The sequence below is a fragment of the Cornus florida genome, unplaced genomic scaffold, assembly GCF_030987335.1.
Source record: "Cornus florida cultivar Cherokee Brave unplaced genomic scaffold, ASM3098733v1 CherokeeBrave_3.0.0_Hap2_Chr02, whole genome shotgun sequence".
Taxonomy (NCBI): Eukaryota; Viridiplantae; Streptophyta; class Magnoliopsida; order Cornales; family Cornaceae; genus Cornus; species Cornus florida.
Genome location: NW_026775572.1, coordinates 100,391,673 through 100,406,817, shown reverse-complemented (window position 1 = coordinate 100,406,817; position 15,145 = coordinate 100,391,673). Strand labels below are relative to the sequence as shown.

The 15,145-nt window shown below is 34.0% G+C and overlaps 1 protein-coding gene across 3 annotated transcripts; it reads left to right on the top strand.

Annotated features, from left to right (window-relative positions):
- The first annotated feature begins 12,001 nt into the window (after positions 1-12,001).
- Positions 12,002-14,858, top strand: LOC132295503 (uncharacterized). 3 transcript variants are annotated; one of them, XM_059793795.1, is made up of 5 exons: positions 12,002-12,259; positions 12,570-12,745; positions 12,830-12,917; positions 13,139-13,339; positions 14,398-14,858. In XM_059793795.1, the coding sequence occupies exons 1-5, from the start codon at positions 12,079-12,081 to the stop codon at positions 14,679-14,681; spliced, it is 930 nt and encodes a 309-aa protein (XP_059649778.1). In that variant the 5' UTR covers positions 12,002-12,078; the 3' UTR covers positions 14,682-14,858. The 3 variants fall into 3 exon arrangements, with proteins under 3 accessions (XP_059649778.1, XP_059649777.1, XP_059649779.1); XM_059793794.1 differs by having other exon boundaries at positions 12,147-12,259; positions 14,392-14,829; XM_059793796.1 differs by having other exon boundaries at positions 12,157-12,448; positions 14,392-14,829.
- The last annotated feature ends 287 nt before the right edge of the window (positions 14,859-15,145 follow it).

Here is a 15,145-nt window from a genome sequence, read left to right as displayed (position 1 = left end):
AGCGTGTAACGAATCGCACACTGAAGATTCGACATTCATCATATCGTATTAATTGTGGACTTAGAACATGTATTTTATAGGTTTCTAAATTTGGTTGTGCATGGTAGATAGTTAATTATCTTGTATACACATGCTGATATATACGTTGTTGCACAATTTGTTAATTTTGGAAACTTGGGGATGTCGTTGTTTGGCTACGGCTAAGACGTGGTTCTAGTACGGGGGATAGTCCCTCTATGTAGTCTAGTGCGCACATAGGGAGATTTACCTTGGGCTAGTAACCCTAAAGTAACCAAGGTGTCGGCCTGATCCGACTGATGTCCCAGTATCCACTTTGTTTAATTTCGCATTTCATTTTCAAGTTGATAAATAGATGATATTGTAACTTGTTGTTCCTTATTTGTCTTTCCATTTTAAGTTAAATGATGTTAACTTTGCAAAATTGTGCTTTATGTGTTGCATTAGAAGTTCCAATATTGGTTAAATTGCATAAGTATTATAAATTGTGTTTTGATGTTCTAATATAGCTTAGGAGTGATCCTATAGATATATTGTGAACATAGACATTAGGTGGCATGACCCACTTCCGTTAATTTCATGCTTTAGATTTTAAGTTGAAGGTTTTAAGAGTTTATACTTTGTTGTATTATATAACTTGCTCTTAGGTTGTTGAATTGCGTGGATAATGTGATTCTTGTTAACTTGTATTCAAATATACTTTTGTCATGTTGTATGGATTACTCTAGACCTAGTTCAATTACATTGAAAATGTGATTCATGTTAACTATAAACTTCTTGTATTAATTGGATTATTCCAATCTTAATTTGTTTCACATATGTCTATACAATATGATTTTTGTTGTTTATACTCCATGATAGCTTAGGATGATTCCTGAGTCTAATCTTTGACATAGACGTTAGGTAGCATGATCCCTTTGAACTATATCATGTTAGTCCTAAAAATCTTCAAGAAATCGAGTCGATGCATGCTCATCCCCTACGAATAAACTTGTTAGTCTTGTTTATTCACCCCGAAGTTACTAGGTGTTTTGCAGGTAAAGAAGCTTTGTTGTGGGATACACAACACTCTTAGACATGGTAGAAGTCTTGAAGTATTTTTTATGACATTGAATATGCACATGTTATCATATCATGTTTACTTTTACTTATTTTGACAAAACTTGTATTATTTGATTCTACATATGTAAAGTGTACATAAGTACACTCCTTTTCATTGTATTCAACATGTATAAGATGAGTCTGGAGGCCAATATCATGTATCTCGTATTCTATGCATTTGTGCTTTCAAAGTTCATAATGAAATATTGAAAATTCATGTGTTGTTATGTCATAACTTTTGCATCGGGCGTGGGAATTCCATTCTGATTCTTTCATAGGGTCTTATTAATCATGTATGAAGTGTGGCCAAGGGCCAAATGGTCAATTGAAACCATTTCCTAATTTTTGTTTTCAATTTTCTTATTTCAAGTTAATTTTCGCCTTTTTGGCCGTTGGGGTGTTGGATTTTGACTCGGCCATTTTCGAGAGCCGCGGACCATTCCCGTGCACTCAAAATCATCATTTACGTTTGCGTGAATGATCTTTTCCATGAAAAACCCTTTCGTTTGTGTTTTGAGCCTCATATGGACTCATTTCATCTTTTTGTTGAAAAACTCGGCCCAAGGGCATTTTGGGGATTTTCTTTAGGAAATAAATTCCGTTCTTGACTCCGTCACATAGAAAATGTGATTTTAGGGGGAATTTCTTAACGATATTTTTCTGAAAAATGTCATCTTGATCTCGAAAACCGCGCTCTAAACTCATTTTTCTACTAAAACACTCTTTCTGCTGTTTAAGTTCAACCCTGGTCAAGTTGAACCGGTTCAAGGGTCATTTTTGGTTCAGCATGGGTGTTCTGTCCATGTTGAACCTGTTCAAGAAATGTTGAACCGGTTCAAGTCTTCCAGAGTTTTCAGTTTTGGACTTCCAACTTCAATCGGACATAACTTCTTTGTTTCAACTCGGAATTGGTCCGTTCTTAAGTCTAAACTGACCGCGTCGAAGTATGATTTCCAATGGTACCAATTTTAACTTCAGATTCTTTTCCTATCTCAAGATATCCTCGTTTTAGTGAGAGGGTGTCGGATTTGGTTCAAACCGGGATAGGGTTCAACTGGGATTTCAGTTCCTTTGGCCTTGGGACTTCATGTGTGTGACGGCCCAAGTTTGCTAAACCTGGTGCGTAAGTGATGACCAAAAGATGACCCGATAACGGATCCGAAATGCGAAAGCGAAAGGTGAAACAACGGTCTCTACTAATACAATGCGTCTTTAAGACACCAATGTGACCCTCAATGAGGTCATGGAACCAAAAGGAAAACAAATGCTGAAGTGTCATTTCAAAAACGAATAAAAAGGAACCTAGGGGAAAATGATCATTCTACAAAAAAAATTAAAAAAAAAAATAAAAATGGATTCAAGTGCTATCGAGCACACCACTAGGAAGATAATAAAAAACTAATCATGATGGACTCAAGAATTTCATTATTCGGATTCCGGACGAAGGAGAAACGACAAAACAAAGAAAAACGAGCAATAAAGCTAAAAGGCTAAATTAGTAATTATTCATAAATATCTAGATGCAACTAAGTACACCGTTGGATAAACAATGAAAAATTAATCAATTTCAAAAAAAAATTCACTTGATTTGGAGTCCGGATGAGGGAGAAAGGTCAAAAACAAAATCGACGTCGCTGCGGCCCGACGAAGGCCGTGACAGCTACAATGCCGTCAACCCACTACTACTGCAACTAAGAGTAAAAACAGGCATCTAAACGGACTTTTCTGGAAAAACTCAAAGAAGAAACCCCCCCTAAAATCAAGTTTCCTACCCCGCATGGAAACGGAAACAAAAAAAATGCATTGTAAAATGTCCAAAATACTCTCAAGAAAATCAGGTCTAGAGGTCAAAAATCATTCCAAGCTACTGCCCAAAGAAAGGAAATGGGGCTTTGGAAGGTTTTTAAATTTCCTAAATTGAAAATGCAATCTTAAAATACACCTACAAGACCCCTGGAAGTTTTGGATCGATCGTCACACTTTTCAAAAAAAAGTCGATGAATAGTACCAAGTACATTTGCACTAAAGTCGGCATAAACCTGGCAGCAATGATTTTTCGAAAAAAAAATAGATTTTTGAGGGCCAATATGGCATTTTCTGGAAAAACACAAAGAAAAAACCCCCTCAAAATTGAGTTTTCTACGTGACCCGTGTGGAAAAATGAAAAAAATGCATTTTGAAATACCCGAAATGCCCCTGGAACAGAATAGGGTAAAACTCCCTAAAAATGCTACTTAGAGTCTTTGTTTCATCAAGGATGGTGTTATTTGCCAAAGTGAGCATGCAAGCATATGTAATGTGATAAAATAGATGTGTTGTAATGGCCTATGGCCTCATAGCATGTCATATGCAAAATAGAACCCTTCAATGCATTAATCCACATATCTTCCATAGGCAACAATGAAGTTCAAAGTTAGTATACATTTTACATAAGTGTCTTTGGCCCTTGGCCTCATTACAACCACATTCTAAGAGTGTCAAAAGGTGCACTTAAGTGCACATTACATAACTTAGACAATAAGTACAAGTTTTATCAAAGTAAGCAAAGGTAGGATAAGATATGCTAACATATGTATATTCTATGTCATCAAAATACTTCAAGAACTCTAGTAAGTCTAAGAATGTTGTGCATCCCACACTAAGGCTTCTTTACCTGCAAAACACCCATTAACTTAGAGGTGAGTAAACAAGTTTACTCGTAGGGAATGCATGGGTTTATCTTTGTACCAAGTTACAATCCAATACCATTTAATTCATGCTACCAAGTGACAATAGAACTTTCAACATAACACAATGAGATGTAATTTCACAAAGTTAACAACTTGGAATTTAAATGCGAAATCAAACCAAAGTGGATACTTGGATGTCACACCGGATCAAACCGACAATGTGGTTACTTTAGGATTACTAGCCCATGGGTAACCTTCCTATGTGCGCACTAGACTATATAGAGGGACAATCCCCCATACTAGAACCAAGTCATAGCCGTAGCCAAACAACGACATCCCTAAGTTTCCAAAATTAACAAATTGTGCAACAACGTATATATATCAACATGTATATACAAGATATCAACTATTTACCAAGCACAATCCAATTTTGGAAACTTATACAATACATGCTCAAAGTCTACAACTATTATGACATGAAAAATGTCAAATACAAAGTGTGCAATTCCTTACACATAGCAACAATATATTCAATAAGGAAAAACATATTCTCATGAATATAAAAGTAACAACTATGTTATCCAATGCTCAAAAGTAATCAAGTGAACATACACCAAATCCAAATCCATGATTTAAATATAAAAACAACTTCCAAAATGCAATTAAATCCATGGAGTAATAAAATAGAATTTAATTAAACATAAATAGTTAAATTCTCTAAATTCCAAGTTAATATCAAATAACCTCAATTTAATATATATTGAAGGACATGTCATGGTCATCACATATATAACATCAAATGACAATTTAAGTGATTAAAACACTTAAAACAAAATTAATCAAGTTAATTAATTAATTTCCTCTAGATTTTTAAATAATTCCAAATGCCCTCAATTTAATCTATGTTAGAGAACATGCCATTGTCTATCCAAATATCACATTGCATCATGATTTCATACTTGCTATCACCATGTGAATTAAACTTTCACGAAAGATAAATATTAAATAAATTTTGCAATTCTTATCCAAATGCCTCAAATTTAATATATGTTGTAGTACATGTCATGGTTATTATATAAATCACTTCAAAACTTGATTTAGGTCATATGAGCATATAAATAAAAATTAATTAAATTAATTCATTAATCCCTCTAGATTTTAAAATAACTCTAAATGACCTCAAATTAACATAAGTTATGAATCAAGCCATGGTCATGTTATTTATCAAGTCTAAAGTGAATTACATACAAGTTACAATCAATCATTTATTTCTCATTTTAATACAAGACAAACATATAACTTAGATATCACTATAGGAACAAATAAAATTACTTGGAAGATAAATGATAACACCCCCTACCTCACAAGAGGATTGTTCCTCTTGAATCCAAGGGAAGCAAGCTTAAAAATGGAAAACCAAACAAGGGTTTTGTAGAAGAAGAGGAGAGGAACAAAAAGTATTCCAAGGTCAATGATCTAGGGTTTTCTTCAATGGAGTCTAAGGTTCTTATGTGTAGGATAATGTGAAAATGAAAAAGATGAAATGTGAGTGGAGGATTTAGAGGTCCTCCACTCACTAGGTGAACCTACACCATGGTCAACACACACACAAAATGCAAGACTAATTGTGAGCCCTACACTTGTCATCATCCTAAGGTTCCCTTCTAGAATTAATCCTAAGCCCACACTTGTCAACCATCCAAGCCAACTAGTGGTCTAATCCTAGGTCAACAAGCGGATGAATCTCCACCTTCCATGTGTCATGAGATTAAGCCTCCAAGTGGTTCCACCACAAAATCAACAAGTGGCACCATAGGAATGTGACACTTGTCACATTTTTCGGAAATTGCAAAAAGGTCCTTTTTGAAAATATCTTCCAAATTAATTTGCAAAATGGTCCCTAAGATGAAAAATAATTACTTTACTTAATTACCCAAAAACCCCTCAAGTTATGGATAATTACAAAAAGTCTTGTTTTCATGACTTTTACAAAGAAAGTAAGCATTTAATATGCATTTCTACAAAAGTATAAATGTAGATGTTATGAAATTTAAATATCATGGACGTATGCAAAACCGAAATCAAATCCGAGCACAAAAAATGAGATTATGCAAGTAAAAGTGAAAAACGAGAAGAGGACGAAATAAGGAAAAGACGAAAAAATGAATAGTGTCAAAAAAATAAAAAAATGTGGAAATGACTCGGTCCTCAAAGGAAGTTGTCAATCCAAAGGAAAAAGTCTCAGAAACCATTTCTGAGCACTCGAGATGACACTAAGAGGCGGGAAATCGAACCCGAAAAGGAAAAGACAATGAAAAAAATTTATTCGCAAAATTTGAAGAAAAGGAAAGAAATGAAAATGACCGGGTCATTACAATGTAAAGTTTCCAAAGGATGGTTTTGGATGTTTTTAATCTAATTTAACTTGTTGAAAGTTAAATTCCTTCCTCCTTGGGTAAAATGACCATTTTACCCTTGGTCATTCTTTCGGAGGGATTTTGATGCCCTTCTCTTCGTTTTGTTTCCATTGAGTCTCGAAACTCTTTCAAAGTCCATTCCCATGTCTTAGGGATGACGTACATCTCTAAGGACTTATCTTTGTTTTGCTTCCGCACTTTATTCATTTGGGTTCCGTGACCTCATGGAAGATCATTAAAGGGTCTTAGAGGTATGTTATGCCTTGGGAAACCATTGTCTTGTTTCTTGCTTCTGCATCTGGATCCGTTAACGGGTCAATATTCGGTTCATCACTGTAGTACCGGGTTGAATCAAAACTCGTCGTTATAGTGTCGAAGCTGAATATCTTGCACTTGCCTATACTTGTGCTGACACGGTTTGGATCCAAAGTCTCTTGCAGGAACTTTGTCTTCCCTTTATCTCTCCAACTGTAATCTACTATAATAACCTCACTGCCACCTACATGGTTGTCAATCTGGTGTTTCATGCACGCATTAAACATATTGAATTAGACTATCACTTTGTCCGCAAACGTGTTACAGCCAGCACTCATTGAATTCAGTTTGTGTCTTCAATGGACCAGCTTGCTAATATATTTACCAAAGGATTAACCAAGCAGCAATGCTTCTCACATCTCAGTTCTAAACTTGTCTTGCCTCCGTCATCACGTTTGCAAGAGATATTGGATAAATATTCTAGTCTCCATGAACTGTGGGATCACACAATATAAATTAGAGAGAAATATATATTAGGAGTGTATAACTAGCTCTTATAATTCTTAAATTGCTTTAATCATGGGATATGTTTTCTTTATTAGTTGTACTATATTATATATATATGTGATAGCAATACAATAAAGTAAGAAATTTTCTGCAATCTTTCATATATATATATATATATATACCATCAATTTATCTACTTTAAAAAGAATAATAAATAAATAAAATAAATAAAAACCTTTCAAGAATAAGAACAACTTTACAAGGCATAAGAAACGCAATCCCTAGCAGCTAGGGCTAAGATGTCGATTGTAAAATGATTAAGAGCAACATCACGAGGAAGATAAGTGTAGACACTAAAATTTTATGGACTTTTGTTTTGACAAATTGGCCCATTAAATATGAGTCTCATGTTTAATTAAATTATTTAATTGGCCCAAACTTAGTCCACTTAAATTATTTAATTAGCTCAGCCCAGATTATTAAATAAAAAGATAATTATTCCTAGTAAAATATATTTGCAATAATTATTTTATAGATAATCATCACAATATAGCCGGCCCAACCCACTTATGATTTTGTCCTTATCAGAGAGGACACGTGTCATCATCCTATTAATCCAAGAAGCCTATAAATAGAAGCCTGGAGAAAGGAGGAAGGGAGTCCAGAAATTCAGAGACTCAGAAATCCAGAGGGCTAGAACCAACACTCAAACCTGAAGGCGAAGAGCAACAAGCACATCAAATCGTGTCGTTCTTCATCAAAATTCCACAGTGATTAACAACAAGCACATCCAAAGTCGTGCCATTCTTCACCAAATTCAACAAATTCTCTCTAAAGAAGATGAACAACAAGCACATCCAAAGCCATGCCGTTTTTCCTCAAATTCAACAAAGAACAAAAAGCACACAAAATCGTGCTGTTCTTTCCTTGCTATTCAACATTTATGAAGAATCACCAAAAAACACTATTCGAGATCAAGCTTCATCAACCCTCGATCAGAAATTATCGGTGATCTTCCTCAATTACAAATACTTAAAGAAGATTGTCAACAACGTGATTCAAGATCAAGCTCCTATAGCCCCTAGATCCAACCAACAAAGGAGATCGAATCAGAGGACAAGTTCTTTCTTTTGTAAAGAATATCTTAGAGGATTGTTTTCCAATTTTCCCAAATTAATAAAATTCTATTTGCTCCATATTTTGTTCTTTTTTTGCAGACTACGAAATTTGTGTGTACAAATTTTTGGCACGCCCGGTGGGACATCCTTTGCCTCTCATCTCTTTCTTCAACATCAAATCTTCAACAAATTCTCATCGTCAGAATTTATGGCTTTCAACAAGATTCAGACGAAGAACAAGAATACCACCAAGGACATCATAGTCGTGACAGACAACATCATTACCACCACAAAAGGTGGCAAGAAGGTTGTAACTTCGGTAAGTGGTACGAATGCCTCTGCAAGTTCAATGATGTGGAGCATGGTCAAATCATCCGTTCCTGCCAAAAGACAGCACGATGTGATGAAAGTTGATTCCGCTAAATCTAACAAAGTAACAACTCAAACTCATACCGCCTTCACCTCGCTGAGGGCAATGAGGAAGGTTCCTACAACCTCAAAGGTTGTTCCAGTCACTATGCCAGTCATGATGACGAGTACTACCTCGTATGAAAAGCAATTGACGAGTATGGCTCGTGCAATTGAAAGATTACAACACACTCTCAATGAGCAAGATCTGAAAATTGCCTCACTGACAGAAAAGTTAAAATTGCGTGACGACAATGCTGAGTCAAGCAAAGGCCGAATTCTTCATTCTAATTCCATGCCAGAGACTGCTCCAATTGACGATCAAAATGACATGTCCGCTAATCCAACAATTGAAGCTGCCTCTGTTACCTCACTTTCTGTCCAACAACTTCAAGACATGATAGTGAATTGCATAAGAGAACAATACAGTGGTGTTCCTCAAAGTGCTCGCATGTACTCAAAGCCTTACACAGAAAGAATTGACATCTTAAAAATGCTGATTGGGTATCAACATCCAAAGTTTCAACAGTTTACTGATTGGGCCGATTGCCAGATACTCGTCATTCACCACAGGTTACTACATTTTTCTTGGCCCTAATTTAATCTCTGGGTGTGCCAAGAAACAACCAACACTCTCTCGCTCTAGTGTCGAAGCTGAATATCGTGCACTTGTCTATACTTGTGCTGACACAGTTTGGATTCAAAGTCTCTTGCAGGAACTTCATCTTCCCTTTATCTCTCCAACTGTAATCCACTATGATAACCTCAGTGCCACCTACATGGTTGCCAATCCGGTGTTTCATGCACGCACTAAACATATTGAATTAGACTCTCACTTTGTCCACGAACATGTTACAGACAGCACTCATTGAATTCAGTTTGTGTCTTTGACGGACCAGCTTGCTGATATATTTACCAAAGGATTACCCAAGCTAAAATGTTTCTCACATCTCAATTCCAAACTCGTCTTACCTCCGCCGTCACGTTTGCGAGGGATATTGGATGAATATTCTAGTCTCCATGAACTGTGGGATTACACAATATAAATTAAAGAGAAATATATATTAGGAGTGTATAGCTAGCTCTTATAATTCTTAGATTGCTTTAATCATGGTTTATGTTTCCTTTATTAGTTGTACTCTATTATATATACCATCAATTTATCTTCTTTAAAAAGAATAATAAAATAAATAAAAACCTTTCAAGAATAAGAACAACTTTACAAGGCATAAGAAACACAATCCCTAGTAGCTAGGGCTAAGATGTCGACTGTAACATGATCAAGAGCAACATCACGAGGAAGATGAGCTTTGAACAGTTTGGTTAGAATTGTGCACAGTATACTTACACACAAGATACACACATGAAACTCGCACAAGCAGGTATGGAGGGAAGGGGGGGCCGGCGGGGGCCATGGCCCCCCCTAATTTTTTGGAAATTTTTTTTTAGTATAGTTAAAAATAAAATAATATAGTATATATAGTATAAAATCTATACTTGGCCCCCCTAAGAAAAAAAAAATTATTTCTTTAATTAGAATTTAACAAAAGATAGTTTATATAGTGGTTTAATTAACGACTATAGAATCCTGATAAAAATTAATTCACATAAAAATTTAATGTGGCTATCTTAAAATTTCAATTCAAATATCGTTTTTTCCATAATGTGACTACAAGTACGATTCTTTCCATAACCTTATTATTCTAAAATTCCATCTCATACATGATTCTTTCCATCACTTTTTTTTTTTTTCCTTCTTTTTATTCATATTGATTGAAATGCTTTTATAAGAATTCTATAAGAAATTAATTTTTACAAAATCAAGAACAAAAATTTCATTTGAATTTTTGAATATCAACAAAAATTGATGATATAAGAATCTAAATTTTTATTTTATCAATCTTTTTTTTTTTTTTTTTTTTATCATTGTTATTTTTTTGTTAAATTTTCAATTGTTACATTTGTTTTAAAGTTATTTTTGTTTTGTTTTTCCTTTTCAGTAAATAAAGAGAGTTATTTAATTGAATTTTTTTTATAATTTTACCATAAATCTTATTTGTATTTGTTCAGAAAGTTTGATAAAAAATTTCTTTAAATAACTAGTTTTTTTTTATTTAAATAAATTGAAAAAAGTTTAAATATATATATTTTTATATGAATATAATAAATTGTAATATATTTTTGCCTACGTAATATTTTCTTTTTTTCCAAAGTTTTAGCTAGGTAATGTTGTTTATAATGTTGGCTCCCCAACCTCAAAATCCTGACTGCGCCCATGCGCAAGATCCACACAAAATTCAATGTTCGGCACATACTACTAAACAAAGTTCATGTTTGGCATATGATAACCGAATTTGGACAATTATGAGATGAGGTGGTCCCATATCCACCATTGAATTTTTACAGTCCCCACGTAGACCTATTGTGTGGTCCTCACCAGCAAATGTCACCCACCTTTGGAAACTCCGGAAAAAAAGATTCAACAGGTGATGCTAGGTATTTGAAATGACCCCACAGTGTGAGAATGGTGATGCCCTGAAAAAAAAAAGGTTTCCACACCCATGACAAAAAGACGTTAGGTTGGTAACTTAAATATCAGAAGGAGAATAGAAAAGGTAAAAGGAAAAGCTGAATATTTGAATTAATTGTCTCTCAACATGTCCTCCTGTGCTTTATATGATTGCCTTTTATATATGCGTATGTATGTATGTATGTATGTGTCTATATATATATATTGTCTTTGGCAAGAAACAATGGTCTCTCACCCTCTTATTTGTCTCTTTAGAGTAGTTCCAACCGTCCAGAATTTATAGATTCATTATTTATTTTGAAAATTCACCCTGAAAGGTAGAGAAGAATTGAGAGATATCAATAGCCTCCTCTTTAAATTAATACGGTACATTTTATATAAAATTAATAAAAATTGATAATTTAATTTGGTTGAATGAAGTCAAAAGAAATAGTAGAAAAGTTTGATCCTTTCCTGAGTATAATAAATAAATTTGGATTAATTACATTAACATGTCTTAATGTTTAGACAAATTTTACATAAGTGGAGCATTTAAAATTTACTATTTTGACCTCCCTTAGAGTAGGGAAATATGCATAAAATGACCAAATTGTTCTTATACTCATTTTATTTATTTATTAATTTACAAGATTTGTTTTAGGAGAGGGCGTGGTAGAGAGGAGAAAAAAATAATAAAAAAATGAAATAGAATAATTAATTTTTTAAATTTTATAATATATTTTATATTATAAAAATATATTATATATAAAGATGTAATTCAGTTTTTATAATTTTAAGGAAGGTTGAGTCACAAACCTCATAAGCTACACCTATTTAAAATTTACCCGTGAGAGGCAAGTGTAATTTACCAATAAATTTTGAAAACAATTTTTGGCATTATAATATTAGTACAACTTCCTTTCAAACCATTAAATGGGTACCTCAATATCTGTTCAATATCACACAATTTAACAAAAATAAATAAAAAAAATAAAAAAATGACAAGTATCATGATAGATACACTTCACCGAACATCAAGTCATCACTCATATAAAAATTAAAAAAAAAAAAAAAAAATGGTATTCTTAATTAACCACTGCAATTATTTAGTTCCCCACAAATCTACCACCATAAAACTCTTAATAAGTGACCCAATTTCTTTGATTAGGAAAGTGACCCCAATTTCAGAATCCCAAGAACCAAGCATTTCTTCTTTTTCTCTTTGCTTGCCGTTGACTGATGCACACTATTTATTCAGTAATCATCTCTCTCTCACTTTTTCTCCTTTTCTCTAACAAATTCTTTAAATACAAAAGTATTTACAGCCATTTAATTCATTCATGAGCATTAGGAGGAGATAAGTGGGTTTTCTTTACTCCATAGCTCTTCCCTAGGTTGGATTGTCCATGTCCAAGTCCCCAACCTTGGAGTTTGCAATGTCTAATTGTAATCCTTTCCATTCCTTTTCTCTCTTTTCACTCTTTTATAATTTCAATGCGCATCCAATTCACACACACACTTATATATATATATTTCTTATGGCATGATATTTGTGGGTTTTGTGTAGTTATGGATGATGGCACTACACCATATTTCTCAGCTCTTGATTCTGATTTCTCAACTGGTTATCTGGAAGATGCTTTGTTTGAATTTCACCACCCATCTAAAAGAAGGCGTTTCTTGTTCTTAGCTGATGATGACGATGATGATCATCAAACCAAGAATTTGAGTGATCCCATAAAGGTATTTTTTTTAATAGTTTATTTATTAAATGATTGTGTGCTTATATTTAGAAATTCAGAATTTGAATCTCATTTAATATTGCAGAGCTATTGGAACTGGAATTACACTCAGAATTATTCTGAGAATTATGATTATCTGAGCCAGATAACAACCAATTTGGATGGCTTTTCAGGTGATTGCTTACATTAATTAAATAATTAAATTCCCTGTGTTTTAATATTAACCCATGTTGTGCAATTGAAGTGACTTAAAGGTAATTGAGGGGGAAAAAAAATTAGCGTTTTTTTTTTTTTTTTTTTTTAAAGAGGGGAAAAAAAGTTGGTTAATTTAATGAAGGATTTATTAATAATATAATATTTAGTGCTGTGATTTATTATTAATTTGTGGTTGCAGGTGAAGCCATGAATGGAGGATCAGTGAGCAGAATGAGTGAGAATGCAACCATTTTCAAAGAAATGAAAACAGCAGAGGAGGGATTAGGGTCAATAACAGCTTCTGACACTTCTTGGTCATCTTCTGATAGAGACTCAGTTCACACCAAGTCCATATCTGACACAGAAACACTATATTCCACAGATCACATTTCTCCTTCCGGTAATTAATTTTCTCTCTTCCCTCTAAACCAAAACAAGAAAAACAAAATCCCTCCCCTCTTGGAGCGATACAGTACAACACCTGTGTTGTGCTATGCTGTAATCATCGATGCAGTACAATACCTATGTTGTGTCGTGCTTTAATCGTCACAACACCTGTGCTGTATTGTCGATGCAGTACAATGCCTATGTTATGCTGTGCTGTAATCGTCGATACAGTACAACACAACACTTATGTTGTGTGTTGTGTTGCGTTGCGCCATGTTGTAATCACCAATGCATTACAATACCTGTGTTGTGCTGTAATATTTCAATACAGGACAACACTTGTGCTGCTATGCTATGCAATTCAGTGTTGTGTTGCAGAGGGTCCGGACTCATTGGCTTTCTAAAGTGTTTTATTTTATTTGAAGGTTGGTCAAAATATATGTATAGTTGTTTTTGAATAGATTGACTACTCTCAATTAATGTTTAGGAGGACTAATTCGGCATCTTGGAAGTGTAAATTATTGAGAAAAAGAAAATAATTGGTTCAACATTAATGTTGATTCCTTCCATTTTAATTTATTTTAATTTCACAATGTCGATTTGTTTATCTCAAACACAAACCCTAATATATTTTAAATGGGAGTATACAAATTCTGAGTTCTGAGTTTTTTATTGTTACTCCAAACATTGACTTTGTAGTAGCATGAACAGATATTTACATATAGAGATGGGATTCACTTTCTTAAAATATTTTTCTATTAACATAAATGAAGACTTAATCATATTAAAAGGAGTTTAAAATATTGGTTTAATTAACATTTTCAGCCAAATTTAAAAATAGAATAAAAAAAATTCAATTTCAGTGAACACTCTCTTAATTCTAGAATTGTGGGCTTAACTGTACTAAGTCCCAACACACTCAATTTGCGTTGGTGAGACCAATATTGATGAAAAAGTCTTTGTGCGTGCACAAACAATTAACTAACACATATACAAGCATATATATCCATATATATATATAGATATATAAGTATGTAACAAATTATTTGGATGTGTTGGGTGTAGGAGTAGTTGATCATGGTAGGAGGAAGAAGAAGATGATGACAAGGGTGGTGTATCCATTTGCCGTGGTGAAGCCGGGAGGGATCGAAGGCGTCGTGACCTTAAAGGACATCAATGAGAGGATCCTAATGCCTCCGGTTCGGCCTGTAAGGCACCCGGTCGGGGACTTTGCTTGCCGGCCACTTGTTTCTGCTAATGGAACAGTAGGTCTGTCCGGCAAGGCCGTGACGGCCATCACAAGAATTCAGACACAAGGGAGAGGCACAGTCACAATTATCAGAACTCAAGGTTGAGAATTATGGTTGTATACAGGAGATAGTGAGTTCTTGCTTAAATTGCTGATGAATTTTAGCATGTTTGAATTGTATAGGGACAGATTATAAATGTGTTTCTCTTGTAATATATTCTCTTTTGCACATCAATTATACTTCATATTCTTAATCTCAAGTCTAGTTTGATTCAGTACTTAATTCTGAATCAATGCACTTAGATGTCACATTTTGAATACTTGGAATTTGGGGTTGGGGTTGGAGAAAATTTTAAATAAATTTTAAACTAGACTTTCTCCATTTCTAAATTTTAAATTCAATGCAACGATGTTCTCAAATATAACATTAAAATCTGATTGATCTGCCGCATAGTGATGAATGTTTATGACTTAATTCACTTTTGTGATTCGGATGTTTGTGGCTTAATTCACTTTTCTGATTCGGAATTTCGGGTGTATAGATTTAAAGGAGCTTCTTCATCCATTGAG